This window comes from Thamnophis sirtalis, unplaced genomic scaffold (assembly GCF_051295495.1).
Source record: "Thamnophis sirtalis isolate CommonGarterSnake01/CBP01778 unplaced genomic scaffold, rThaSir2_p1.2 scaffold_4, whole genome shotgun sequence".
In the NCBI taxonomy this organism is placed as follows: Eukaryota; Metazoa; Chordata; class Lepidosauria; order Squamata; family Natricidae; genus Thamnophis; species Thamnophis sirtalis.
This window is the reverse complement of record NW_028261384.1, coordinates 93,074,669-93,101,457: the sequence shown is the minus strand read 5'-3', so window position 1 is coordinate 93,101,457 and position 26,789 is coordinate 93,074,669. Positions and strand designations below refer to the sequence as shown.

The following is a 26,789-nucleotide window of genomic DNA, read 5'->3' as shown; positions in this document are numbered from 1 at the left end:
TCTCCTCTGATTGGAAAGGATAATGTTACAATTGTTCCATTCCAATGGGGTGATTCATCTGCATTGTATAATCTTTAATTACATTAATATTTTAAAATTAAATATCTTTAATCTGGAGTATTGTCTTTTGCTTACCTACAGGCTTGTCCATACTCATGGAACCCATCTTGAAGCTGATTCCACTTGCAGTACTCTTTGGCATCTTTCTTTATATGGGGGTAACATCTCTCAATGGCATTCAACTATATGACCGCATACTTCTTTTGCTGAAGCCACCTAAATACCATCCAGATGTGTCCTATGTTACAAAAGTAAGCTTTGAAGTCATAACTACAATATTTTTCTTGAGCTGTGAGCTTGAGAATTGCTGAAGTGAGATAAATCTATGGGTCAAGAAGTTTGCTCCCTAAACATTAGTCCCTGATCTTGTCTATGACTTCCACATAGAGTTTAATATTACTTCTCCTCCTTGGGAAACCATGCTGATCATCTTCTGCATTTGCTGTGGTGCAAATAGAAAACTGTTTTCCAATTCGTAATTTGGGGATTCTGCAAAGTTTCAAGGTGAATCATTTTTCGATTTACAGGAACTCTTGTTTTATCCTATCACTTCCCATCTGAAGTTAATTTTCATGGTTATATCAATAAACTAGATTTTGATCTTTCTTATCAGTTTCTAGCTAGTTTTACTATCTTTGTAACTAAAAAAAGGTCCTATTTGTGCTGATTCCCCCTTCTTAGATAAACAGTCCACATCAAAATTCTTGCTACATTCTTCCTATGGATGCAAGTGGGCTTATACCTCTGGCTCCTAATGCCCATATTTAAGAGGCTTTACACTAAAACCCTATAACCATAATTATAGCTGTTGGAAAAAGAGCTTGGCTATAGAATCATGGTGTCATGCCTTCTTTACAATTCTCAAGGAAGAGAGAGAGAGGGAGGGAGGGAGGGAGGCTATGTTCATGGGAGGTATTTGTGAAGAGCTAGAAAACCTGAGATAAGAGAAGCAATTTATTCACTCCTACACTTTTATGTGGTATAAATTTTGATTGTTCCAGGAACAGCTGTAGCTCAGGGTGCAAAGCAGCAATCAATTTTTTTCAGCCTCTGCTACTGGATGGCTGGAAGTTGAAATTTCTTTCTTGTTCTCAATGTTTGGCAAGCATAAAAATGATTATATAGACAGGTTCAAATCATGGGCGGGGTTGGAAGAGTGGAAGTGTCTATAGACAAGCCAAAGAAGTAATGGAAATATATACTTCTTTCTGACCTTTGTTTACCTACTGCATTGAAGTATTTATTGTTGTTTGTTTATTAAATTTCCACACCACCCATCTCACCTAAATGATTCTAGCCAATTTACAACACCATATGTAAGCTTGATCAGAAGTATAATAGATTCCTGTATCAAAGCTTGAGCATAACCGTATTCCAATTTAGAAGGCTATAATTGGAGTATTATGGAACCAGAATTTTTAAGTAAAACCTTTGCCAGAATTTTTAAGTTGATCATAGGACAAAGGTGTCATAAAAATACAGCCATTGAATCATAAATTAATGACAAAGGCATTTTAAGAGGAAAGTGTATTAGTCAATAGTAGCAAAATGATCAGGAATCCTTTTCTGATTAACAAATATTATTAAAAAGCATAGGAGTTTTTGTGAGCTACAGCTCACTATATCAGATGCATTGTACATCACTCAAGTCATTCTATGTATCTGACTCTTCCTGATTAATCACAAAAGTTGAATTTGCAAAACAGGCTATTGGGCTAATGGGCTAAAAGATGGCTGCCTAATTTATGGCTCAGTGTGCTTGTAAGATCACAGGAAACCAAAATATGACCAGGAAAGTTGGTAACTGAGTCATAAAGCCTATGCTTTGCATATGGAAAAGCCACAATCTAATTTACTATAGTAGGCCTGGGAAAGGCTTCTGCCTGAGATCTTGGAATTGTGTGAGGGCCAGAGTTTGACAGATGAATGCTCACAGTGATTTGATCAAGAGATGTGTGCCTGGTTTAAGCCTAGCCGTTTGAATAAGCCACAATAAAGTTCAAACCTACATTAAGCCATAGCCCATAATGGCTAAATTCACATACCAGATTAAGCCATAATTTGTACTATCCTTGCGGTTGCAATTTTGATGGTTGGATTTCATCTAGTTATTCTGTTTCTGCAACCATCCATCTAAGCCAGTGTCTCTGGGTGGCTTACAGTTCTAAGAATATAAAAATGCTCAAAACATAAAAGATGAATTTTTACATAATTGTGTGACTATGTACTATGGTTAACAAATCTCAATGCCTGGACTTACACAGTGCAACAAGAAAAAATAATCAAATATGTTTTTGCATGGTGCGCCAGTTATACACATGTACTCACATACATATAAATTAAACGCCATTGCCAGGCCAGTATTGATTCTGGCCATTGGTTGAAGGAAAGAGCTGCTAATGTTGCCAACTATTCTTGTTTTCCTTTCATCCCAAAGGTAAAGACCTGGCGCATGCACATCTTCACCTTCACCCAGATGCTCTGCCTAGGATTGCTGTGGGGAGTGAAATCCAGCCCAGCCTCCCTTGCCTTGCCTTTTATACTCATTCTGACTGTCCCTCTTCGACTCTTCCTGCTCCCTTTCATTTTCACAGATGTTGAGCTCAAGTGTGTAAGTACTGTGGTGCTCTGTCTTCTCCCTCAGTAATGGGAACTTCTGATGGGAAACTTATGTGCGTATTTAAGTATTTATTTATTTAAAAGACATGTGCAGCTGCCTTTTTTAAAGTGCAGCTCTGAGTTGCATAACCTGCAGGTCAATAATGATTAACTTTCCTGAAAGTAGTCTAAAAAGAGTACTGCATGCACCTACAACTCATATAGCAATACATCCCAGTTTTTTCCCTCAAAACCTCTGAAACGCAGGGCTGCCCAAAGCAGTTGATGGTGGGCTCAGGAGAAATATGTCTACATTCACTTCTTATTTAAAGTTTGCAATTTCTTTTCATGAAATTCAGTCGCAGCCACCTATGAGAAGAGCTTTAACAGAGAATTGTCCACATTTATGGCCAATTCAAGGACAGAGCAGAGCTCTTCTGGAAAAAGAGGCTGCAGAAACATGCAAGGGGTGTCACTACTGTGCATGTGCTGTCTCTCAAAATGAGGCACTTATGACATAGTGGAAGCTCTTTTTTTATTAGCATCTGAGATAGACAGTTTCGCACAGCTTATCTTGTAGTCATTCCAGAAGATTTCATGACACCAATAATTTTCATGGCACCAATAAGAATAACTTGTCAAAGCATGCAAGCTAGAGGACAATCTCATGAGGTGTAGCCACATCCATTTTGGTAACTACTGATGCCAAGGTGGAATGGATTTTTTTTTAATCTCTGAGAAAAAGCGTTAAAGTACAAGACCAATTGATTTATCTGTTGGGTCCATACAACTTGTCACCTTGGATGCTTATAGATGTGTGTGAATGAGAAAGTCAAGAACAGCCTGTCTTTCTGTATAGATATAATGCAAGGTGAATAAATCTTTTTTCTATGAAGCATAGTAAAAGCAGAGGTCATTATGTTTTCCCCTCATACTGAACTTGATGAAAAATTTTCATGTATAATGTGAACCCATATTATAGGTTGGGATGTGGTGGTGGTGCTGCAATATAATAAATAAATAAAAATACATCCTAATCTACTCCTCTGCTGCTATAGTTCCTACAATACATATTGTATTGGAACAGGTCTACTAGCAGCATGTTCATCAGCTTGGGTGTTCCATTAGCATTACCTGTCACTGGATCTGTCTCCTTTTAATTTTATTGAATTCTAATGTCTAGCAAAATTGTCTCTAAGATTATGTCCTTAGTTTTCCCCAAATTACTACATAGTGCATGTAAACACTCACTCTTTTTGTTAGTCATGGTGGAATGGCATGATTGAGGAAACATACTCACTTCCATATCTGGCACCTCTGAATTAATTTGGGCCCAAAGCTCCTTTTACATATGGATCCAAAATTTGATGTGTCTGAGAGAACACAAAGAATTTGCATTATTTTGGTCTGTGGTTATTTTATTTCTGTGCACTTCAGTTCATCACTAATAATGAGGATGCACCACAACATAAGGATAAGGAACCATATAGGAAAGTTGAATACCCATATTTTTCGGACTATAAGATGCACCTAAATTCAAAGATGAAAACAAGATAAAATAATAATTTTTGGCCTTTGCGCATCTGGTTTTTGCCCTCTCCAACTCCCAGGAGCAATCTGCAGGCCTCCCAAACCCTCTGCACATCCCGTTTTTGTGAAAAACGGCCCATTTTTGGCCTCCCAACCCCCCCCTGCATCCCGTTTTTGCCCTCCCCAGCCCCCAGGAGCACTCTGCAGGCCTCCCAAAACCTCTGTGTGTCCTGTTTTTGCCAAAAACAGGTCACCATTTTTGTGAAAAACAGGTCCATTTTTGGCCTCCCAAACTCCCAGGAGTGATCTTCAGGCTTCCCAAACCCTTCACACATCCCATTTTTGCCAAAAGCGGGCACATTTTGGGGGGAAACGGGATGTGGGCGGGGATTTTGGGATGCCAAAAACAGGGCCGTATTTGGTCTATAAGACGCACAGATATTTCTACCTACTTTTTTGGGGGGGGAGGGAGTGCGTCTTATAGACCAAAAAAATATGGTATATATGAATTGGTGAAATAACAACATTGTTCGTTTGTTTAAGAAAATATAGATGGCTGCCCACCTCACTCTCAGTGACTCCAAGTGTCACTTACAAGAATAAAAGCTCAATACAAAACAATAAAAAAACAATAACTTTCCACTCTCCAGCAACAACAATTAAATGAGCCATTTAATGGGCTCCAGAGGTCACCATGCCCATTGGCAAAGCCACATCTTTGGGGACTTGTGAAAGAGTGCCACAATGGGGGGGGGTGTAATTTTATGTTTGCAGGGATGATGTGTCATAGGATAGAAGCCATAATGGAGAAGTCCCTTCTGCTTGATCATGCAAGATGCTGGAACTTCTTAGAAGAAGGGATCCATAACATTCCTTGCCTCTTCGCTCAGTTGGGGTGGGTAGATGTGACTGGGAAAAGACAGTCCTTCAAATAATCTGGTCCCAAGCCATGTAGGGCTTTGAAAGTGATAATTAGCACCATTAGATGTGCTATTAAGTTCCTGTCAACTTTTAGAATCCACTTGAATATATTTTTTCCTCATGATTTAAATGCTCACCAGAGAATCATGTGTTTTAAAATTCAGTCCTGATATCTCCAGCTTAAAAGGAACTCAACAGAAGGGTTGAGACCTCTGTCTTTTGGAGAGTTGCCATTTTTTAAATCTCTAGTGCCCTATCTAATCTTTAGGTGGAATGTCAGAGGCAATATTTTACAAAATAGATAGAGCCAGGATGAAGAAAGTGAAGGCAGTATCAAATATAAATTAGGTTTCATTGATTCAAAATTAAAAGTAAAATATAATTAACTGCAGTTATCACAGCTGTTCCCCATATAGTTGATATTTTTCATTTCATTTTTCAGTGTTTTATTGAATATTGAACTTTGTTAGTAACTTTTGGAGAGCCGCTGAAAGCACCTCCAAGGCTTGGAGAAAGCAGCTCTTAACAAATGTAGTGCTAAAGATTGCACACCAATGAAGTAAATAGTACTAACTTATTAATTATTATCTGATTCTATATAAGCTGACTTCATATGTAATGACTATTTGAAACTACTTAATCCTTGGCAAATGAAAAAAAAAATCAAGATTTTCAAGGTTTACATACAGCACTGTTTCCTTAACCTCACTTAGCTTCTCAATGTGCTTCTCTCATTACTTTCCAGTTGGATGCTGATGATGCTGAGGTGACTTTTGATGAGACAGAAGGCCAAGATGTCTATGATGAAGTCCAGATGCCTGTTTGAGCACCCAGCTGCTACTGCCACTAGGCAAATGAGGAACCAATTTTTTCCCAAAAAACATTGGATATCAGAATCTGGAGGAAGATATCCATATAGCTATATGAATCAGAGTATATGTATGTATGTATGTACGTACGTACCTACGTACGTACGTACGTACATTCATACATACATACATACATTGATTGCACATGGCCAAACATTCCGGTGGTGTAAATATGTATGATTGTCAACACATGGATCCTGTAGGATTTAAGAAACATATTTTCCCCCAGTCAATTATAGTTCTATAGTGAATCTTAACATTTCTTTCTTAGGATTTAGGAAATAGATGTACTTTCCCAGAAGGGGAAAAAAGTACCAAGATATGCAAGAATTGTTGAAGAGATGATACATGTTAACAGTGGACTCCCATTTTTAATGCAGCTATAACACAGATGCTTCTCTTCTGTATTTGTGTGCTTGTGTGTGAGAAGCTTTATCGGTCATAGAGGAACCCATCTAGTTTTCTACCAAGATAAGAAGCATTTTTATTACTCACATTGCCAGACCTTGTACACCAATGAATATCTGTAATGTGTTTTGAAAGAAATGCTGAAAATCCATCACTGATCTCTGATGGACCATCAGAGTGAATGCTTCAGATTGCTAGAGTGAACTGAAGCTAAGAAGAAAAGGCAATAAGATCTTTCTTTAATCACTGGAATTATAGAATAGGAAAAAGCTGGAGCATGAAAATGAGGCACAGAAGAAACACAATGAGGGTGCCTTATTCACAATGGAAAGAAGCAACACTCCTAATCTCATGGTGGAAACCAGGAATTGAAATGGCAGAAACATCAGGTTTCAAGAATCAAGAATGTTAATTTGATGTGAAATGCTGACAGATGAACGAAATCCATCACAGCTTGTCAAGTGGGGATGACATATTTGAAAAATTGGCTTCCCTGGAAAGCTAGTCATCTTTTTCTTTGAAGATGGTTTGCATTTTTTGTGAATTCATCCTACTCCCTTTCCCACTGAAACTTGAATTATGCTAATATGATGAAGGCATCATCCAAAAATACAGTCCTGCCTTGGTTACTTCTGTTGCTTGCTTGTTCTTGTAGTTAGATTTTAACAAATGCTACTGTTTTTTTCCTTAAGCTGGCATCTATCTAAGTCCCTATCTGAGAAATGTGCCACTTGCCAAAAAAATAGTATATCCCAGATTATAATAATTAGAACTGTATATTTGAAAGGGTAGCATAAGCAACTATCTTGGTGCATATTAACATCCAGAGATTCTTAGCTTCCAATCAAATACCAATTACTAGTCCTTAAGAATAGAAAAATCATGTAAATCTCACCAATCAGTCCTTCCTTCCCTGTCTTGCTTATTAACCAGTCCAAGGTAAACAAATATTCCTGCATCCAAGAAGCCATTCTAAGATAATGTCTGCAAACAGGCTCAATTTACAGACTGTTATTGCAAAATAGGGTTTACTTTTTGCATACCTTGAAATTTCACATGCGTCAACAGAATTTATATATAGCAATATAGAATTTTTTTCCCTCTCTCATTTCAAATCTCTATATTGGGTGTTGTTCTGAATCAAGCTTTGAGTCCTCGTTAACTTTTGCTTGCCCAAATACTTTTCAAATGGTCTTTGGCAATCCACGTTTTTCCTTCTTAGAAATGTCACATGTTGCCCATTGAAAGTTTGTCGTCTTATGGGGTTTTTTTCCCACACGATTGTAGCAATAGTGATGAATGTAGAATCTATATTAATTCAGGATCTAAATAAATGCAGCAGGTTCCATTTCCTCCTTAGAATTTTTGAAAATGTTTCTCATGGTGGTATAAATTCAATATTGGTAATAGTCATTTCAGCAATATTATTATTTGTTATTTCCTAAAAAATAATAAAGGTGCTAAAGTCAACAATATCTGGAGTCCTTCAACCTGTCAATGCCTGCTTTCTAATCCAGGCATGCATAGACTACTATTGTGTTGCATTACGAGTGAAAACTTTCTGTGCATGACTAAGATACTTTCTCTTTATTATTTTACATTATCCAGGATGAATCATGGTTCTAACCATGCACTGCTTAACATTAATTTGATTAGGAGGACTGGAGAAAAAACAAACGGTAATACTTCCTCTTGCAATACATAAACAATTTATGGAACTTACTGCCCCAAAGTATAAATATGGACATTAGCTTATGTGGCTTTAAATAAAGGATTTGGTATACAGTATAAAAAGTGACAGGATCAGTATGTATTAGTCCTGACAGCCAATTGAAATTTTCTTCTTTAAAGATATTATGTCATCATAAATTAATGAAATGACCAGTGTTATCATGTCCTTCATGTGAACTTCTCAATTTGTAAGTGATTTCTGTTAAAAAGAGGGGGGGGGGGGCTGATATTCTGATTTGTGAGATTTTTAGGTCCTTTTATAAGAGGATAAAGAAAACCAAAACAAAAAAATGTATTTAGCCTTGGAACCATGGGTTCAGAACCTCTCCCTTAATAGAATTCAACATGATAATTTCAGTTTGAATTAATAGAAAGCCACTGTATCCTAAAATATTTTATAATAATTGTCAATAACAAACTAAAAGGATTCTTATTCTATATTAATCCTATAGTATCATTTTCATTGCTATTTAAGCATATAGGAGTCTAGATGAACTGCTTTGTCTTTATTAGTAGTGCAACAGATACAAACTCAACAACTAAATTCAGTGGGTTAAAATAGCAGATAGATAGATAGATAGATAGATAGATAGATAGATAGATAGATAGATAGATAGATAGATAGATAGATGGATGATAGATGGATGGATGGATGGATGGATGGATGGATGGATGATATATCAGGTTTTTAAATTCTTATTCATTAGATTCTTCAAGAGTTCAAAGTGATATGCATGATACTCTCTCTCTTAATATCTCAGGACAGCAACAATTTTGTGATGTGGGGCGAGATGGGCTGAAAGATAATAGCTGACCAAAAGTCACCGTATAAATTTCTGTGATCAAATATAGCTTTCATCATAGCCCTAATTCAACAACTTAATCACACTCCAGTGTCTCTTACTTATTAACATGTTATAGACAGAGGATCCCCTTTCCTGCAGTGGGATTTCCTTCATAACTAAAGGTGTACACTAATTTAATGAAAATGGGCTTTTATAACTTATTAAAAATCATATTTAATATTTCATTTGCTTTGCTGTCTCTGCTATATCAGATTTTTTTTTAACAAGGTCATCAAGAAACAAGATCTTGGGATAATGTGCTGCATTTATTTTATGTGACCTTATTTTAATTTAGACATGATTAATCCAATATAATTGCAGTGATTTTTTTGTTTTGAGCCATACCAGACGCAATAAACCTATTTTTTTTTTAATAACAACAAATAAGCTGTGCAGAGTATTTGCAATCCAAACTCACAGTTCTTCAACTATGAATAATACTTGGAAAAAGTGTAATTCTGTAATTTAATGCTCCCCTCAAAGTCTTCTTAGTGGAAATCGGTTAATGTTCCTCTAACAGATTGGTGAGATAAAAGCCTTGTTTCTATTTCTAGTGCTAAGTGAAGTTTTACAGTCCACCAAAACAAAACTAGAAGAGAATGAGAAATCTGACCACACAAAACTTAAATCTTAGGAATTACAGCCAGTCCTGATACTTTATAAGCAGTTATTGCTATTAATGGGAGCAGCAGGAGTAGGAAGAAGAGTACTCGTAATAATATTTATATACAGGAGCATTTAATCACTTAAATCTACACTCTTATCTGTGATATAATATCAACTGAAAATACAGTGAAAAGAATCTGAAGTTATCTTTTCCCCAAGATAAATTAAAATATATATAAAAAGCAAGAGTCCCAACTGATTTTCCTCCACTAGTCGTTGCTGACTATAGGGAATGGTGCTCATCTCCATTTCACAGTCATTCAGCCAGCACTGTGATCTTGTGGCCAGCATGACCTCATGGAGTGCTGTTATCTTCCCACCAAAGTGGTATCTATTTATCTATTTGCATTTGTATTCTTTCAAACTGCTAGATTGGCAGGAATTGGAGTGAGGATGGGAGTTCACCCCATCGTGTGGAGCTTGGGTTCCGAACCAGGGCTGCCTGTTTTCCAGCCAAGAAGCCCAGCACTTTAACCACTGAGCCACCATGCCATCCATAAATAAAAATAAAAATATGGGGAAATATTAATAGATGTAGTGCTTGCTTCCCCATTGAACCAGGACTTATTTGATTAACATCATAAAATATATACATTTTAATTTAGTGTACTATACTAATTGGCATATTTAAGAAACATATAATGAAATCTTGTATATTAGTGTGAGTGCCTCTTTCCCATTGTTTCTGCCCACCAAAGCAGTCCAGTAGGGTTGGTATGCTCCAGTCCACTTCATCAAACAATTCTATCTTGTAAGTCCCTGGAGTTGTGCCATCTCTATGACTGCATTTGCCTTATGGAATCTCATCCATCCAGAGATTTGAATAAGGCTCTGAAAACCTTGACTTTGAAATTAGGCAGTTAGGTGAGTTTTGTTGGTGATGTCTTTTTGTTTTGAAATTACTGTTTTTGATGTCATGATGGTTTTAAATTTTTCAGTGCATCCAAAGTCACTGCTGTTAAATCTGTGGCTCTATAAATCATCTAAAAGTATAAATATGAGGTATTCTCAAACCCTATCAGTACAACAAACCCTGCCTAAAATGATAAATGTACTTGTGGGAACATCTATTGTTAATAAAACTAAAGAAACCTCCAATTAGCAATCATTTCAGGTTTAAGTCAGAAATCAGGATGTGGGCTGGAAAACACTAGATTACTAATACGAGACCAAGATATCAAATGTGATCTGAAATGTTGCAGCCGAGACCAGAAATATGGCAAGCTACAAGCTTAATGAAAATGTTATATGTGATGTGGGGCAGGACAAAAATAGTGGTATGCCACTCATTTAGGGGTTTAGCATTTCATGCAAACAATAATTTGGTGTAAAGTGAAGAAGGAATGGCCTTGAGGAATAGGAGAAAGAGCCATTGCCATGACTACAGTCAGATAGAAAAGTGCTGAGACTGACAGAAATGTATTCTGAGAAAGTATCTCAGATAAGATTTTCCCTAGTTCCCACAAAGATAAAGGGAGGGAGAGGGGGAGTGCATTCAAAGTAATTACATCATGTACTCTAAGCTTGCAAAAAGTAGTTTTGGCCTACAAGATTTTGGTTTCATACTCTGGTCTACTTTGAAGTACTGGGACTTGTCTGGGATATTAAAATCCACAAAATGCATGTTCCACGAATTTACTGCAAACCATTACAAACTCCCATACATACAACTCCAAGTATGGATCCAATATGTACATGACACCATTGTCATTTTTTTAAAGGACCAACTAGAGAAAACACACGAAATTATCAACATTTTCAAAGGAATAAAATTCACAAGGGAAGAAGAAAACAACATTAAGCTATCTTTATAGATATCCTCATCACAGAGGCAGTAATGGCAGATTAGAAAAGTCCATTTTAAAATTACTCACTCCAACTAAGTGCTCCACTACCAAAATATCAACTCAACTTCCCATAAAAGAAGCTGTGTAAAACACTATTTAGACAAGCACAAACACACTGCAACAACCATGAACATCAGAAAAAAAGGAAACAGATCATTTTATACAATGTCTTCCAACAAAATGGATACCTGTGCAACTTTATCAAACAGCGCTTAAATGCTCAACCTATCATACCACAACCAACACAGGCTGTGAGAAGGATAATACTGCCATATATCAAAAACACATCAGAAATCACTAACAAACTATTGCAATCACATGGTATCATCACAGCACAAAAAACAACTAAAGCCCTCCAAAACATCCTAAGTAAACCAAAAGACTTAGAGCCCCAGAAGGGCAGTTGTCATTTATAATATACAGTGTATATAGGACAAACAAGCAGAAGACTAGCAGAGCACATCCACAGTCAGAAAACATGACAAAAGCTCCTTAATTCACAACACATAGACAGAGTCAACCATAGTTTCAGTTTGGAAATTGTGAGCATCCTAGATCAATTCAAGTCCAAAAACATCAGGGAATTCCTGAAACTTTGCTACTCAGACAAATCAGCTATCAACAGGCACATAGGAATAAATAACATCTATATACCACTCAAAAAAGTCAAAACAGAACTCAAAACACCAGAACATTTCCCACCAACAGCAATCAACACTCATATTAGCAGAAAGAAACATCAACCAACACTAGACCAATGATCAGGAAGTCAACAATAGCCTAATCAAGGAACCACCAAGACCATTCCCACCAAAACTGTCAGGGCAAAACCACTAGTATATAAAAATAAGAATAAACTGCATTCTCTACTAGCACTAATGATGTTACTTAGTTTGATAAATGTCTGCAAGAGAATCCCCAAGTTTAAAAAGCACCAAGGATCTATAGTCAACCCTGAACTACAGATATTCTCTTCTATCCGAACTACAAACCAGGCAGAAGCTTCTAGAATAGGTTCAATGAAGTAAAAATGGTGCCTGCAACCGTGCAACTAGAAAATTTGCTTTTTTCTTACACAGATGGAAATTTTGCTTTTTTTAAATTTCCTGCCCCACTCTTATACTCCTGCACTCTGGCTGCAAATATCAGATAATTCGTTGAAGATTATATCAGTGTTAGGCTGCAGAAGGTGAATTCACTTAGGGCAATCTAGGATGTCCCGAAAGTGTAGATAGAAATAGGCAATGATATAGATAGGCTGAAAAATAAAAGGCATGCATATGCTTGTTCTCATCTTATTTCCTCCCAGAGTTTTTATGCAGAAATTATCTGCTGGCTGAACTTCTTGGAAAAGTAGGAAACTATAATAATAATTGCTAATATAAAATACCAAGAATGGATTAGAACTTGGATCCTCCATGCAGATGATAAAGGAAATGCTGACTATTAAACAATGTTAAATTAGCTCCTTAAAAAAAAGAATTATTTACTGCTGTTTATTGAAAGAAAGCAATTGTGATCTTTTTGGCAACATCTACTAATAATATTGGAGGGCAAACTATGATCAGACTTCCCTTCATTCAGACTAACCAGGAGAAATCCTTAATTTTGGATTTTCAACTGCCTCAGCGTAACAAATCACTTCCGATTCCTATCCTGTTCTTTAGGCCCTCCAACCACCAGAGGGAGATGTGCGTTATAAGAATAAAACACACATCTGTTGTACAGAAGCAGAGGGTAAAGCTCTTTATTTCAGATTGGCATAAAGCCAAGTTTCACTCAGTGCTTTATGGCCCTTCATCAGATGTGCTTTACTAGGCAAGGGACTGAAAACTCTCCACAGGAAGGAGGATCTAGATGGTTGCTCTGATATGCACTAAGGAATGAACTGACTGTCTTTATAACAGGCAAACACAGTCTTCAGTTCTGCAGCAAACAGATTTGATCAGAAACCAGCTCGGAGTGTGCTGTTACGAGAGGCAGTTTAAACAAAAGATTTTGGATCTTCACTTTTTGAGGGCCGAGCATCAGGGACTATGGCTTAGTTCTGATGATACTCAAATCTTTTTTTTTTAATCACACTTTTCAAATAAACATATAAAGTGTTACAGTTCATCTTTGTTTTTACTAATTTGTAGTATTACATAGAAACTCAATAGCTACATTGAAACAGATTTCATTTTACTGTACACTGACCCTTTGATGAAAATGGAAGTATCAGAAATGCAAGAAATGAATAAATTAAGTAAATCAAATATAAAGAGGGTTTTCCCCCCAGTTCTACCACCCAGTCCCCAAATAATAATCTGTTGACAAGTTGTTCAATGATCATCTGAATCCCCTTTCTCAGTGATTCTTGTGACTCCAAGAATACAAGAAACAAGAAACTTATACTTGCCTTTGTATGGCAAGCTAAAGATCAAACTAATCCTCCAGTTCAGTATAAAAATGGTTGATACAACATAAGAACCAGTTTAGTCTAGTGGTTAAGGTACAGGTTAGAAAACTGGAGACCATGAGTTCAAGTCCTGCCTTATCATGAAAAGCAGCTGGGTAACTACGAGCTAGTCACTGTCTCTCTGTCCAACTCATCTCGTGGGGTTGTTGTTTTGGGGGGAAAATAGAAGGAAGAAGGTGAGTTGGAAGATGTTGACCATCTTGAATTATTTGTAAAATTAACAGGTAAGAGTATCCTAAATCTGTTTAGCCCTAGTTCATTGTGGAAGTAACTTTGGTGGAGTTTGCTTACTCGCCTTGGAGTCAATGGCAACTGCTTGGACAAGCCTCTAGTTTTCTTAGCAAGATTTTTTCAAAGTGGTTTGTCACTGCATACTCTTGTCACTCTTAGGGTTATGAGAGAGTGACTGGTAATCGGACTACAGTGACTAATGTCTCAGTTTCTAATTTAATGCTTTACACAAACTTATTTACCTTCATGACTATCGTACATCAAATTGGAAAAAAAATGTGTGGGTGTTGAGCTGGAACTGAACAGCACACAGGAAGAGGGCCTTTGAACTTTAGCTTGTTTAGTGCAGATCATTGTTTCCAATTCAGCATATGCTATTTCTGATGAAAGACAACTTTCTTTTCTCGGGGCAAATTTTGCCCTCCATGTAAGTTTTTTCATTTTTATTTTTACAACAAATTATTTAAATTTGTGCCAACCCTGCCACATATTTCTTGTGACAAGTTGTATGTCTATGTAACACCATAGAACGCAATCTCCATCACATTGATTGTGTGTCAAGTCATTGTTTATTTATTATACAAATTTATAGACTGTATCTTCCCACATTCCCCCTGGATAAATTAAAAATATATAAAAATTGAAAAACCCCATAAAGTATTTTAAAAACATCTAAATCCTAAAAATGTAGGTGGAAAAATACGTTTTGAAGCTCGTCCAGAACTATTTTAATGAAGAAATAAGTTTCTTCATTAATCCAGTTCAATCTAGTTTCTTTCACAATACTGGTCCCACTACAGAAAAAAAAAACAGTGTTGAACTTCATTACTAAAGCTAACTCTGGAACTTGAAAAAGGTATTGTATTCAGTTTAGGCAGAAAGCTTCTTACCTTTATGGAATAGAGCAGCAAGTTGGGCATAAATGAGGCTGTGGTTTAAAATAAGCATTTGAATTCACTTCAGAAAGAATGCCCACATTCCTTCTACAGAAGATATTTCTTATCTGACTATTCTCTGACTGTGACTCTCCCTCCCACACCCGTCTCCCATAGTCATTACCATATACCATTAGAGAGGGCAAAGTTGGCTTAGTAAATGGCATATGTAATGGAACTGGTGTACATCAACAAGTTGTCATGACTATGTATGGAACTAGAAAACACCACCACCAGGTTGGCACTTGATGGTACACTGACAGTCTAGCTACCTGGCATTGTCCCTTTATAATGATCTGTGAGAATATCCTTGAGAGACAGAAGGAAGAGGAGCTGCAGACAAGCCAATGGTCAGGTAAGAGGCAGTTTAGTCCACAAAAGCAATGTGGCAGACATCTCAGGAGAGAGCCTCCCTAGTTTCTGGGACTATAAAGGTGATGGGGGAAAATTGGTGGATCTGTAAAACACAGAAGGGCCATGAGTGCTGGATGAAGTTATTCCAGGAAAATCTCTTCCAAGCCCCCAATCTTATGCAGCTCCTTGATTCATGGAGGAACTGAGAGAAGTGAAATGACTGAAATGATACCTCTAACCAAAACAAAAAACAAACAAAAAACGAGAAGGGATGTGACTAAGCATTTATAAGAGTGCATGTTCAAGTTGATATAATAAGGCTTGCTATTGCCTTAGACGCCCCCCCTCCCCCTCGGATCTATCTCCGCTCACTGGACTATCTGTTGCCATTTTACTATTTATCATCTGCTGCTTTGCTGTCTATTGTCGTTGTAGCCCCCTCCGGACTTTGCTCCCTGCCCATTTAACTAGTAGGAGGAGTAGGACCGCGGCCAACTAGCGGGGAGCAATAGAGGATGGCGACTACAGGGATAAGGACTGAGCCCCGAGAATACCAGCATTTCTCCTTCCATTTCCAAGAGCGGTGCAAGTTAGCCTCGAACTCTGGTCCCCTACATTGGGGCCCTTATATGTCCTTGGGAAAGAGACTCTCGAATATACAGCCCGCTAACCTCCACCAGTGGGACAAGACTATACGGATGTTGTTTATGAACTTTGGAGTCTTATATTTAATCTCGCTTGCCTATAGCCACCTGATACACTATGTACTTTTGACTTGGTGGCTTAGGACATTTCCCCAGATCATAAGAAGGGAGAGGAGCAGACCATCGCTTCCTCCACTGTTCCCATATTATCATTACTAGTATTATATACTATAACTGCGCAATTTTAAATTGAATGCTGAGTGTATGGGGGCTGGCTGGAATTGAATGAATGGCCCACTTTTAGTAATTGTTACCCTTGTATTTTATATGTTTTAAATTTTTACGTGGGAATTGCTAGAGTAGATAAATGAGTATGTTTGACTCGGAGGACCTGCTGGGGAAGGCGGGAGGAACCGGGGTGGTTGGGGGGACCATGGACATGGGAGTGGGTCGGAGCATAGCGGTCGTGACAGGGAGAGGCAGATATGGCGGGGACCTTAGGGCTGGCCATTACCGGGGAAGGAGGGTTCGCTACATTACAGAGATCCCTCCTTCCGGCCCTAGGAGTCCCACTCCAAGACCAGATGGCGCGAGTATTCAGGACCCTGGTCTCAGGCCGTTGTCGCTAAATGCCAGGTCTGTTGTCCACAAAGCTCCCCTCGTCCGGGACTTAATTGTTGACGAGAGGGCAGACCTGGCATGTATTACTGAAACCTGGCTGGGCACAGAAGGAGGAGTCCCCCTTGTAGAGATGTGCCCAGAGGGATTTCAGGTGCTTCATCAGCCGAGAGCCCAGGGAAGGGGTGGCGGTGTGGCTATTGTAATCCGGGAGTCTCTGTTACCTCGTAGGGTCCCTGCTCCGGAGCTTGTCGGGTGTGAGTCTCTGCTGATAAAGTTGGACCTCAAGGGTCAAGTGGGTTTGCTGCTAACGTACCTGCCTCCCAACTGCGTTGCAGCATCCCTCCCCTCGCTCCTCGAGTCAGTAGCCGAGCTGGCAGTTGAGTTCCCCAGGCTTATAGTTCTGGGGGATTTCAACTTGCCATCGCTCGGTGAACGCTCTGATGGGGCGCAGGAGTTCATGGCTTCCATGACAGCCATGGGCTTGACCCAAGTAATTCGGGGCCCAACCCATGCAGCGGGTCACATGCTCGACCTCGTATTTCTCTCGGAGCAGTGGATGTGTGATCTTGGTCTGAGGGGTAATGAGATCATACCCCTGTCGTGGTCAGACCATTACCTACTGAGGCTTGACTTCCGGAGGCCAAACCCCCACCGTAGGGAGGAGGAACCGACCAGGTGGTTCCGCCCCAGGCGACTTATGGACCCTCTGAGGTTCCAGACGGAGCTTGGGGTTATTCCTGATACCCTCGCCCACAGTTCGGCGGAGACTCTGGCTGCCGCCTGGCACTCGGCGGCGTCGGAGTCTCTCGACCGGATTGCGCCACTACGGCCCCTCCGGGTCAGTGGATCCCGGAGAGCTCCCTGGTTTACCGAGGAACTCCGGGAGAAGAAACGCCGGAGGAGATGCCTAGAGCACCAGTGGAGGTCCGATAGGTCCGAGGCAAGCCGAGCACTCTTAACTACCTGCACCAAGGACTATGTCCGAGCATTAAGAACTGCAAAAAGATCATATATTTCTTCCTTGGTTGCGTCCGCCGAGTCACGCCCAGCCGCCCTGTTCAGGATAACCCGCTCCCTCCTTAATAGGAGGGATGCGGGAGACCCCTTGCAGGGCAGGGCCGAGGATTATGCTCAATTCTTGGCGGACAAAGTAGCTCGGTTTCGATCGGACTTGGACTCCACCGCAGTAGATCCAGCTGAGACACAGGAGGATCATTTGCCACATCAGTTCTGGGTTGAGTTCCAGGAAGTTGCCTCTGGGGATGTGGACAAGGCCATCCGAGCTGTAAGTGCCTCCACTTGTATTCTGGACCCGTGTCCCTCCTGGCTGGTGGCTAACAGCAGGGAGGTGACACATGGCTGGATCCAGGCGGTTGTCACCGCCTCCCTTCGGGAGGGGCACTTCCCCGCCGTACTCAAAACGGCGGTGGTGAGACCCCTCCTAAAGAAACCATCGTTAGATCCAGCCATCTTAAACAACTTTCGTCCTGTCTCCAACCTTCCCTTTATCGGGAAGGTTGTTGAGAAGGTGGTGGCCTTTCAGCTTCGACGGGCCTTGGAGGAAGCTAGCTATCTTGACCCCTTCCAGTCCGGCTTCAGACCCGGTTACAGCACAGAAACCGCTTTGGTCGCATTGACCGATGATCTCTGGAGGGCCAGAGATGGAGGCTATGCGTCCATCCTGGTTCTCCTTGACCTCTCAGCGGCTTTCGATACCATCGACCATGGTATCCTTCTGCGACGACTGCGGGAGGTGGGAGTGGGAGGCACTGTTTTGCGGTGGTTCTCCTCCTACCTCTCGGACAGGTCGCAGTCGGTGTTAGTGGGGGGGCAGAGATCGTCCCTGAGGCCCCTAACATGTGGAGTACCTCAGGGTTCGGTCCTATCCCCCCTACTATTTAACATATACATGAAACCGCTGGGCGAGATCATTCGGAGGCACGGGATAAAATACCATCAATATGCGGACGATACACAATTGTATCTGTCCGCCCCGTGCCAACTCAATGAAGCGGTGGACGTGATGAACCGGGGTCTGGAGGCCGTTAAGGACTGGATGAGTGCTAACAAACTGGTGCTCAACCCGGATAAGACCGAGTGGCTGTTGTGTTTCCCCCCCAATAATTTGGCTAATACACCAACGCTTAGGCTGGGGGGTCAAATTCTACACCCCTCAGATAGGGTCCGCAACTTAGGAGTCCTCCTGGATCCACAGCTGACCTTTGATCACCAGCTGTCAGCTGTGACCAGGGGGGCATTTGCCCAGGTTCGCCTGGTCCGCCAGTTGCGGCCCTACCTAGATCGGGGGGCCCTCACAACAGTCACTCGAGCCCTTGTGATCTCTAGACTGGAATACTGCAATGGGCTCTACATGGGGTTGCCCCTGAAGTGCATCCGGCGACTACAGCTAGTCCAAAATGCAGCCGCGCGAGTGATAGTGGGCGCACCTCGGTTCGCCCACGTTACACCTGTCCTCCGCGAGCTGCACTGGCTGCCTGTTGGTCTCCGGGTGCGCTTCAGGATACTGATGACCATCTTTAAAGCACTCCATGGTAGTGGATCTGGGTACTTGAGAGACCGCCTTCTGCCGATTACCTCCCTAAATCGACCAATTAGATCTCACAGACTGGGCCTCCTCCGAATTCCATCTGCCAGTCAATACCGACTGGCGACCACGCGGAGGAGAGCCTTTTCTGTTGCTGCTCCGACCCTATGGAACGAGCTCCCCATGGAGATCCGCACCCTCACCACTATCCAGACCTTCCGCGCAGCCCTCAAGATCTGGCTCTCCCAGCAGGCCTGGGGATAGGTTCCTAATTACCCGCCCGAGTGTTTGACTGTTGAATGAAAGTTGGGTTTTTATTACTTTTCTGTTGTTCACATATTGTTTTGTTTTGACCTTGCACCTCCCCTCCCTTGTCGTTGTAAGCCGCCCTGAGTCCCCTCAGGGAAAAGGGCGGCATATAAATCCCAATAAATACCTAAAAATACCTAAATAATGGCGAATGAATAATCTGAAAAGCACAAAGCATGCAAATGTAATTGTGTCCATTAGGACACAATCAGGATGCTGTTTTGCAATCCTTTTTGTACTTTATTTAGATTAGGTTTGACATAAAGCTGGCCAAGATTGTGAAATAACTTTAGGATATTTTTCAGCTTTTAAAAGTTAATGATATAAATATCTCCATCTACCAATGTTGGTATTAACGTTCTAAAATATTTTGTTTGAATACCCGATGACACTACATGTAACAAACTCTCATACTGAGATTGATACTATTTAATCCAGCACTAGTCAGTATCAAAGTAGGTATCAGAATGAATTGATACCTGGTTATCCAGAAAGTACTCTTTTACAATACAAATAAGATTAACATACATCTGATAATTCCATCTGTCTTGTCATTAACATTTCTCTGTGAATAAGGTTCATATTCAGCCTCGGTCACAAAACTTACTGGATAAAATAAAATAAAAATAAAACTGATAAATTTTCAAAAACAGTGGAAAAAAACATTTCCACTCCCAAAAACATTCACCTATTGATCTTAAATTAGCCATCCTTGAGCAAAGGAATTTAAAAGAAAAATCCAATATGAAGTTACAAAATTGCAGTTTATCAAGATCTTTAGCTCCTGGATAAATTTTTAATTCCACTACATATATTAATTAGCATACAAATGCCAGAATATCTGTGTTGTCATTAGTATAGCTCTTTAAATAAGGTTCGTATTCAGTTGTAGTCACAAAGCTTGCTGGGTAAAGTCAGGCCAGAGGGACAACGTGGGGATAACAATTAAGGTGTAGGTTTGGCACCAGGGGCAGTCAGATTAAAATCTACTTTCAATCATGGAAGCTCACTGAGTGACTTTAGACCACTCATGCTTCTCAGTCCAACCTGTCTTATAGGGTTGTGGTTGTGGAGAAAAAGAAATAGAGAACACTATATATTCTGCCCTAAACTGGTATCCACTCAATTCTGTCCCTTGGAATTACTATTACCATCATTTACATTATCATAGTTCTTCTTATTCTTCCAAAGCAGACTCTACTCCAGTGCCAAGTGCCGAAAAGATTGTGCGGAAATGTCGCATGCATGCTTGTCGGGGCTGCGCTCTGGAAAAGCCAAAATTCTGGATTCTAGCATGCAGGCACAGCCGACAATCAGCTGGCCAGTGCACATGTATAGTCCGGTTTTCAGCACTGCCACGCACGTGAAGGATCACGCTCTGGAAAAGCTGAACTTCCAGGTTCTGGAGCACATGCACACCTAACAATCTGGCTGGCACACATGCCCACACTGATTTTCAGCACTGCCATGCCTGTGAAGAACAGCTGATCATCGTGCATGGCTGGGTGACATGTCTTGACTTGCTACTTTGGGCAGGCATGCCATTGGTTCGCCATCTCAGCTCTACTCTATTTTAAAGAATGAACCCAGTAGATATCACAATGCTTATTTGTCTGTCACTTCTCTATCCAACCTGTATCTTTGCAGGTTGCCTAATTCTGTCCTTTTATCCCACATGTGACTGAAGATTGATGCTAATCTTGGTAATTTCCACTGTTAATTAATATTATTAGATTAATTTTATTAATACTGTTGTGTTTTATGCTAACTTTTAAATAATAATTTTATGTGCATGAGTTTCTACACAGCACTTTTTAGATTAAAGGCCATAATAAAGATTTTGAGGAGCTGTATCTGAAATCTATGGTTACTAGTACAGCTAGTGTTGCAGAGATGTTAAGAAAGCATATCATTGCTTACCTATAACTTCTCATGCCACTGAATTCTGGACTAGTTGAAGCTTCTAAATGGTTTTTAAGAGCAACCCTTTGAACAACACATTGCAATAGTCCCAAACGCAAGGTGATGAAGACAAAATTAATTGTGAGAAGAGCCTTCAATTTAGGAATGAATACAATTAGTGCCTGAAATGAATGTTCCTGGTCACAAATGCCACTTCCTCTTTGATCAAGTCCAGGAAGAGTCCCAAACTGCTATAATGAGCAAAAGGAATAACTCTCAGGAACTGAAGGAAAATATGCAATCAAAAGTATAGTCAGATAAAAAATAATAATTTGAGAAAGTATCTCAGACATGACCATTCTAACTGTCATGAAGATAAAGGGAGCGGGAGTTAGATTCTATTACTGTTACCTTATAATAAAAGTAGTATTAATATTTGTATTTTGGTATCCTAGACCAGACTACCTTGAAGGGCTGACAATTGCACACCGGTGCAACCACATTCAGAAAAAAAAGGTCGACCATCGCAAGTCTGGATGATCCTGGCATCTCAACTCTCCCCCATCTTGCCAAGATTGAGCTTAAATTCTCTTCTCTCTACCTACCTACCTACTCCAATTGTCTCTAAGCAATGAGACAAAACTTAGGCTGCATAACTTAGTCAGACAGGAATCAAGATACAGTTATTATAACCTATATCAATAAAATAGTATTCTAATATTTCTTGCTGCTACCGTTTCCTGATCTGATCTACTCAAAGGGCTGACCTTTATAGAGGTTCCCCATGCTATGCATGACTTTATCCAGCAGCTTCATATAGATATAATGTAGGAGCTTTGAACTCATTTTTCTCTCTTCCGTCAACACCAACTGGAACTGATCCCAAAGAAAAGTAAATCACGCCAAAACTGTGCCTCCCATTTAAATCCTAGTAGATAGATCAAGATATCAAAGCCCATGAAGAAATCCAGAATGATTATACCACCTCTGGCCTTGGAGGATTTGTAATATGTTCTTAGGCTGGTGTTAGTTCACTCTAGAAATCCAGTTCTAATTGATCCTGTGAGATAAACATTTTAAATCTTAATCTTTGGTATCTAACTGGGCTTTGGAGGATGAGTATAGGAACTAATGTCCTCACGGGTAATTCTGTTTCCCAAGTCTTGATCATTTTTATTTTGTTTGACTAATTTCTATCTGCTATACCTAAAAACTAAAAATTGAAGATAAAATACAGAAATTGGAATTTTCATAACAAAGTACTGCCCTCATTGGGACAAGAAGAGAGACAAGACTATTCTTAAGCAAAGAATCCTTAGCATGGAATTGCAAACTGAATATGATAAAATATCAGAAGATATAAAATTAGGTTATAACCCAATTTTAGATTAGAAGTTCTATTTCAAATTAGCCAAATATATTTTAACCAGCTTAGCTAATAAATTTTGTAGGTTTTTAATGCTACTGCATTTTGACATCTTGCTATGTTATATTAGAAATAAATTTCAAAACATTTCCTGTGGAAAAAGGAATTAGTCCTTTTGCTCTGTGGATATTGAATCATTGGCCTATATGTCATTCTCCTATAACCTCTATAGACATCTCAATAGACCATTCTCTGGACACTCCGAATGAACTTTATGTAAAAAAAATCTGGCAGATAAAAAGTAAAAATAACACACAAGCTATTGCAAAATTTACATTTGCAACCTGTAGAACATATGTGTTATTAATGACCAATTAATTCTAGGCTGATTTTTGGGAGGGTATAGTTTCCTGGGTACTGCATAAAGCACTACAGTGTTATAGCATTTTCATGGCCTTTTATTATATAGTCTTTCCCCCTCTTTTTCTTTTATTTCCTTTTAATCTTATTTTATTGTATTTAAACTACTTGTCTAAATATGTATGTTGGATTTGTGAACTATAATATAGTAATTAAACTGAACTTTCCTTTCCCCAAGCTGCCTTAGTTTTTTTAATCATGTTCCCTTGATATCGCTAAAAATTAAAAACATGCCCTCTAGATTGCAAAATTTTCACAAGATTCTGTTTTAACCTCATGTTATTCAATAGTTATGTTTATACTCCATAATAACCTACCATTCTCCAATCCCATGGCATCCACATATAGTCTTTAATTCCCAGTAATCTCACCAGAGGCCACAGTACCTGGGGAACATTGGGAGGTGAAATCCACACATCTAGAAGAGATTCAGACTGAAGAAAAAAGAACCATCTTTATTGAATGTATCCATAAGGATGAATTAATCCAATTAATCACATTTTAACTTTGCATGTTGTACAAATATAGTTTTAAATATTTAAATATTAGCTTACATATATATAATCATTGAAGAGACCAATATATCACCATTATATAAATCATACATAATTCAGTTTCTACTTATTCTGAGCAGGATATCAGGACACTATGAATTTCAGGCCCACTTTATGAAAAGCTGGTTGGGTGACTTTGAGCCAATCACTTTCTCTGAGCTCAACTCACAGGGTTGTTGCGAGGAAATCAGGAGGAGAAAGGAGTATTAGGTATGCTCACTGTCAGAGTTACGGTATTTATAAAAAATAAGAATGTTCTGATAATTGCTTGGAAATGGTAGAATGTATACTACTAATTCTTGTTCAATGGAATTAATCTGAGAATCAAGACTCAACCTTCATTGTCTATACTTCCCTTTGAAAACATCAGTTGGGTACATTTCTAGACCAGAACTTAAACATGGATGTTCAATCTTAATAAAGACAAGGGTTTTAATTCAATTGCCTCCAACAACATTAGATGCAACTAAAGTGCCTCAGACTTTAGCTTGATCGCATATGAATTCTTAGAATGTGCTGCTCACAAAGTCACCAAGAATATAATTTTTGTAATTTACCGAGATCTACTAATTCAGCCTTCCATCACCCCCATGTGTGGCTTCCATTTCTGTAGAAATATAATTCCCAATATCCCAATACTAAGAATGAACAAATGTATCAAATGCTATTAAGAATTAGATACTATTAAAATGTGAAAACATTGACTATGAAATGTAATTCATTGTTCCATCAGAGCCAAGTGAAGCTTCTATCAAATATCCTCCATGCATAAAAGAAACTATTCACAATATATTGTTACAATGTAATTCAACAGATATAATAAAATCCAGTATATTAACTTTTTACAGTACACCTACAAACTAATTTTAGTTCATCAGTATGTTCCCATATCCGAACGAACCAGAAAAAACATGCTCTAGTTATTTTTATACTATAGAAAAATTCAGATCAATAGATTGCTCAAATCATCATGTGTATTCATGAACAATCTAAAATTGCACATCATGTATGTATGTATTTCATGGAGTCATCTTAATCAAAAGCCAGATATGGATCACTGCAGATTCTCTGTTTAAAGAATTTTGCATTTCGCAGTGTCCCCATAGTAGAATAACGTCATAAAATTTATAGAGTGGATAACTGCAAATGAAGACTCAAAATGATGATCAAATAACAACTTGCAACTACATCCATATGTTGTACTAGGACAATCAACTATTTTTTTTAATCTGCTGCTGAGGCCCAAATACCTGGATATTAGGAAGAATTAGGAATCATGCTTATGGCAAGTGGTTCAAAAAGGAAGCATAAAGATATGGTTTATCAACATAACTAAAAAAAATCCTTTTGTAAATACCCATGCTTAAATCTATGGGTTTTTTCTACTAGATATCACTCTAAATAACCAAACCATAATTTTATGATTCTTCTTGTAACCGGACATAGCTTTATGTCAGAAATTACTAATTTCTACATTATGCTCTGCATCATAGAATTGTCAAAAATAAACAGATAGTTCGGTTGTCCAGATATGATCTGTGATTTTTCTGAATTTTGAATTAGAGCAGTATAATTATATTGAAAGTTAACAAGGATATGTTCTTGGGATAGGTATTTTGGTATTGTGACAGCTTCAAAAAGTGCAGTCATCTATCGATATGGACAGTGGTTTCAGACAAGTGTCATATAGAATTGTGAAGATCTATGTGTATTTGTACCTTGGACATAATTTTCCAGCACAGGAACACAAAATATCAATGAAAACAGAAGCAACCAGTTATTTTTGCTGACTTTTGGACTGTTTAAAAACCATTAAAATCCATGAGGATTCATATTTTAGATCTTTATTTGTGACACAGGTTTGCAAAACAACACTAGATCTGGAATTGTGTTCTTTGTCTATGGAATCACATATGACCTGTAATTTGTTGGTAGTATCCAGTATTGCAAAAGAAAGTACCATTTCTTTTGCAACAGGTAACTGCCTCCCTGCAAAATATCAGTAGGCAAAATATAATCTGCTACTGGTAAGATTATTTTTCCTATTGCAGTTTCTACTTTATAATGGATTTGCTATTTAATTTTATTCTACAAATTTTAAAAAATGCTTTAATGTTTTGTTTCAAATGTTATTTTAATTTTTATTGTAAGCTACTTTAAGATTTTTTTTTAATTGGGATATACACACATTCACACAGATAAACACATGACACACACAGATGTCCAGTCCGAAACTGCTATAGTACTATTAAGGAGACAGATGTGAACTGTGGTTGACATCACTAGCAAATGTCTTCGAGTGTATCAATGTAAACACCATGTAAAATTAAGAAAATCCATTTATAATTTTATAGATGTAATTCTTCCTTTTTCTTCTTCATATATGGAATAAATAAACATTTTATATATCTTTCTACTAAATACAGTGATATTTAATTCTTGCAAGTAAATATCCACATAATAACTACAAACCCAAAATATAAAAATGTTTAAAATTTCTCAAATTTCAGTTCCAACAATTGTAGAAAGCCAAAAAAAGAAAATATATACAATTCTCACTACAGAGGAAGAAATTCTTCCCACAAAATTGTTTGAAATCCAAAATGGTGTTCTTCTAAATGCATGTAAGATCTATAATGTGGATGATAGTGAATAATAGCTTTACTTCATGATTTTCTTTCATTTCACTCATAAACATGATTCATATATTTTGGTGCTGTAGGATTCCCTTCCCCCTCAGCACATATCCCCACATACATACTCAAATGTCCTCTATATGGTGGAGAGGAAGGAGAGCAGGGCCTGGAGAATTATTTTCCATTTCTTTCTACTGGCAAAGCACAAAGGGAAAATAAACCAACATACGCTCGTTCATCTTTGCTTGTTTGTATGTAGAGGCAACGTATTCACTATTTTTAGCTTATCTCCCAATCCTCGGTCACCTCCCCCTCCCATCCCTCATAATTTCTAATTGC

At 38.7% G+C, this 26,789-nt stretch overlaps 1 protein-coding gene and 1 long non-coding RNA gene across 6 annotated transcripts in view; one reads left to right on the top strand and one right to left on the bottom strand.

Annotated features, from left to right (window-relative positions):
• The window catches only part of SLC4A1 (solute carrier family 4 member 1 (Diego blood group)), a 63,250-nt gene extending 55,514 nt beyond the window's left edge, over positions 1–7,736 (top strand). For all 5 annotated transcript variants that reach the window (XM_087713419.1, XM_014062719.2, XM_087713421.1 and 2 more), the window contains 3 exons: positions 142–311; positions 2,498–2,671; positions 5,855–7,736. In XM_087713419.1, the coding sequence (XP_087569545.1) occupies positions 142–311; positions 2,498–2,671; positions 5,855–5,935 (425 nt within the window). In that variant the 3' untranslated portion in view covers positions 5,936–7,736. The remainder of the gene's footprint in view (positions 1–141; positions 312–2,497; positions 2,672–5,854) is intronic.
• On the bottom strand, positions 189–24,555 carry LOC106545990 (uncharacterized). Its single transcript, XR_015696420.1, has 3 exons — positions 23,578–24,555; positions 3,959–4,031; positions 189–298 (listed from the first exon to the last, which is right to left on the bottom strand). It is a non-coding gene; the product is annotated as an uncharacterized LOC106545990 (long non-coding RNA).
• Positions 24,556–26,789: the final 2,234 nt, after the last annotated feature.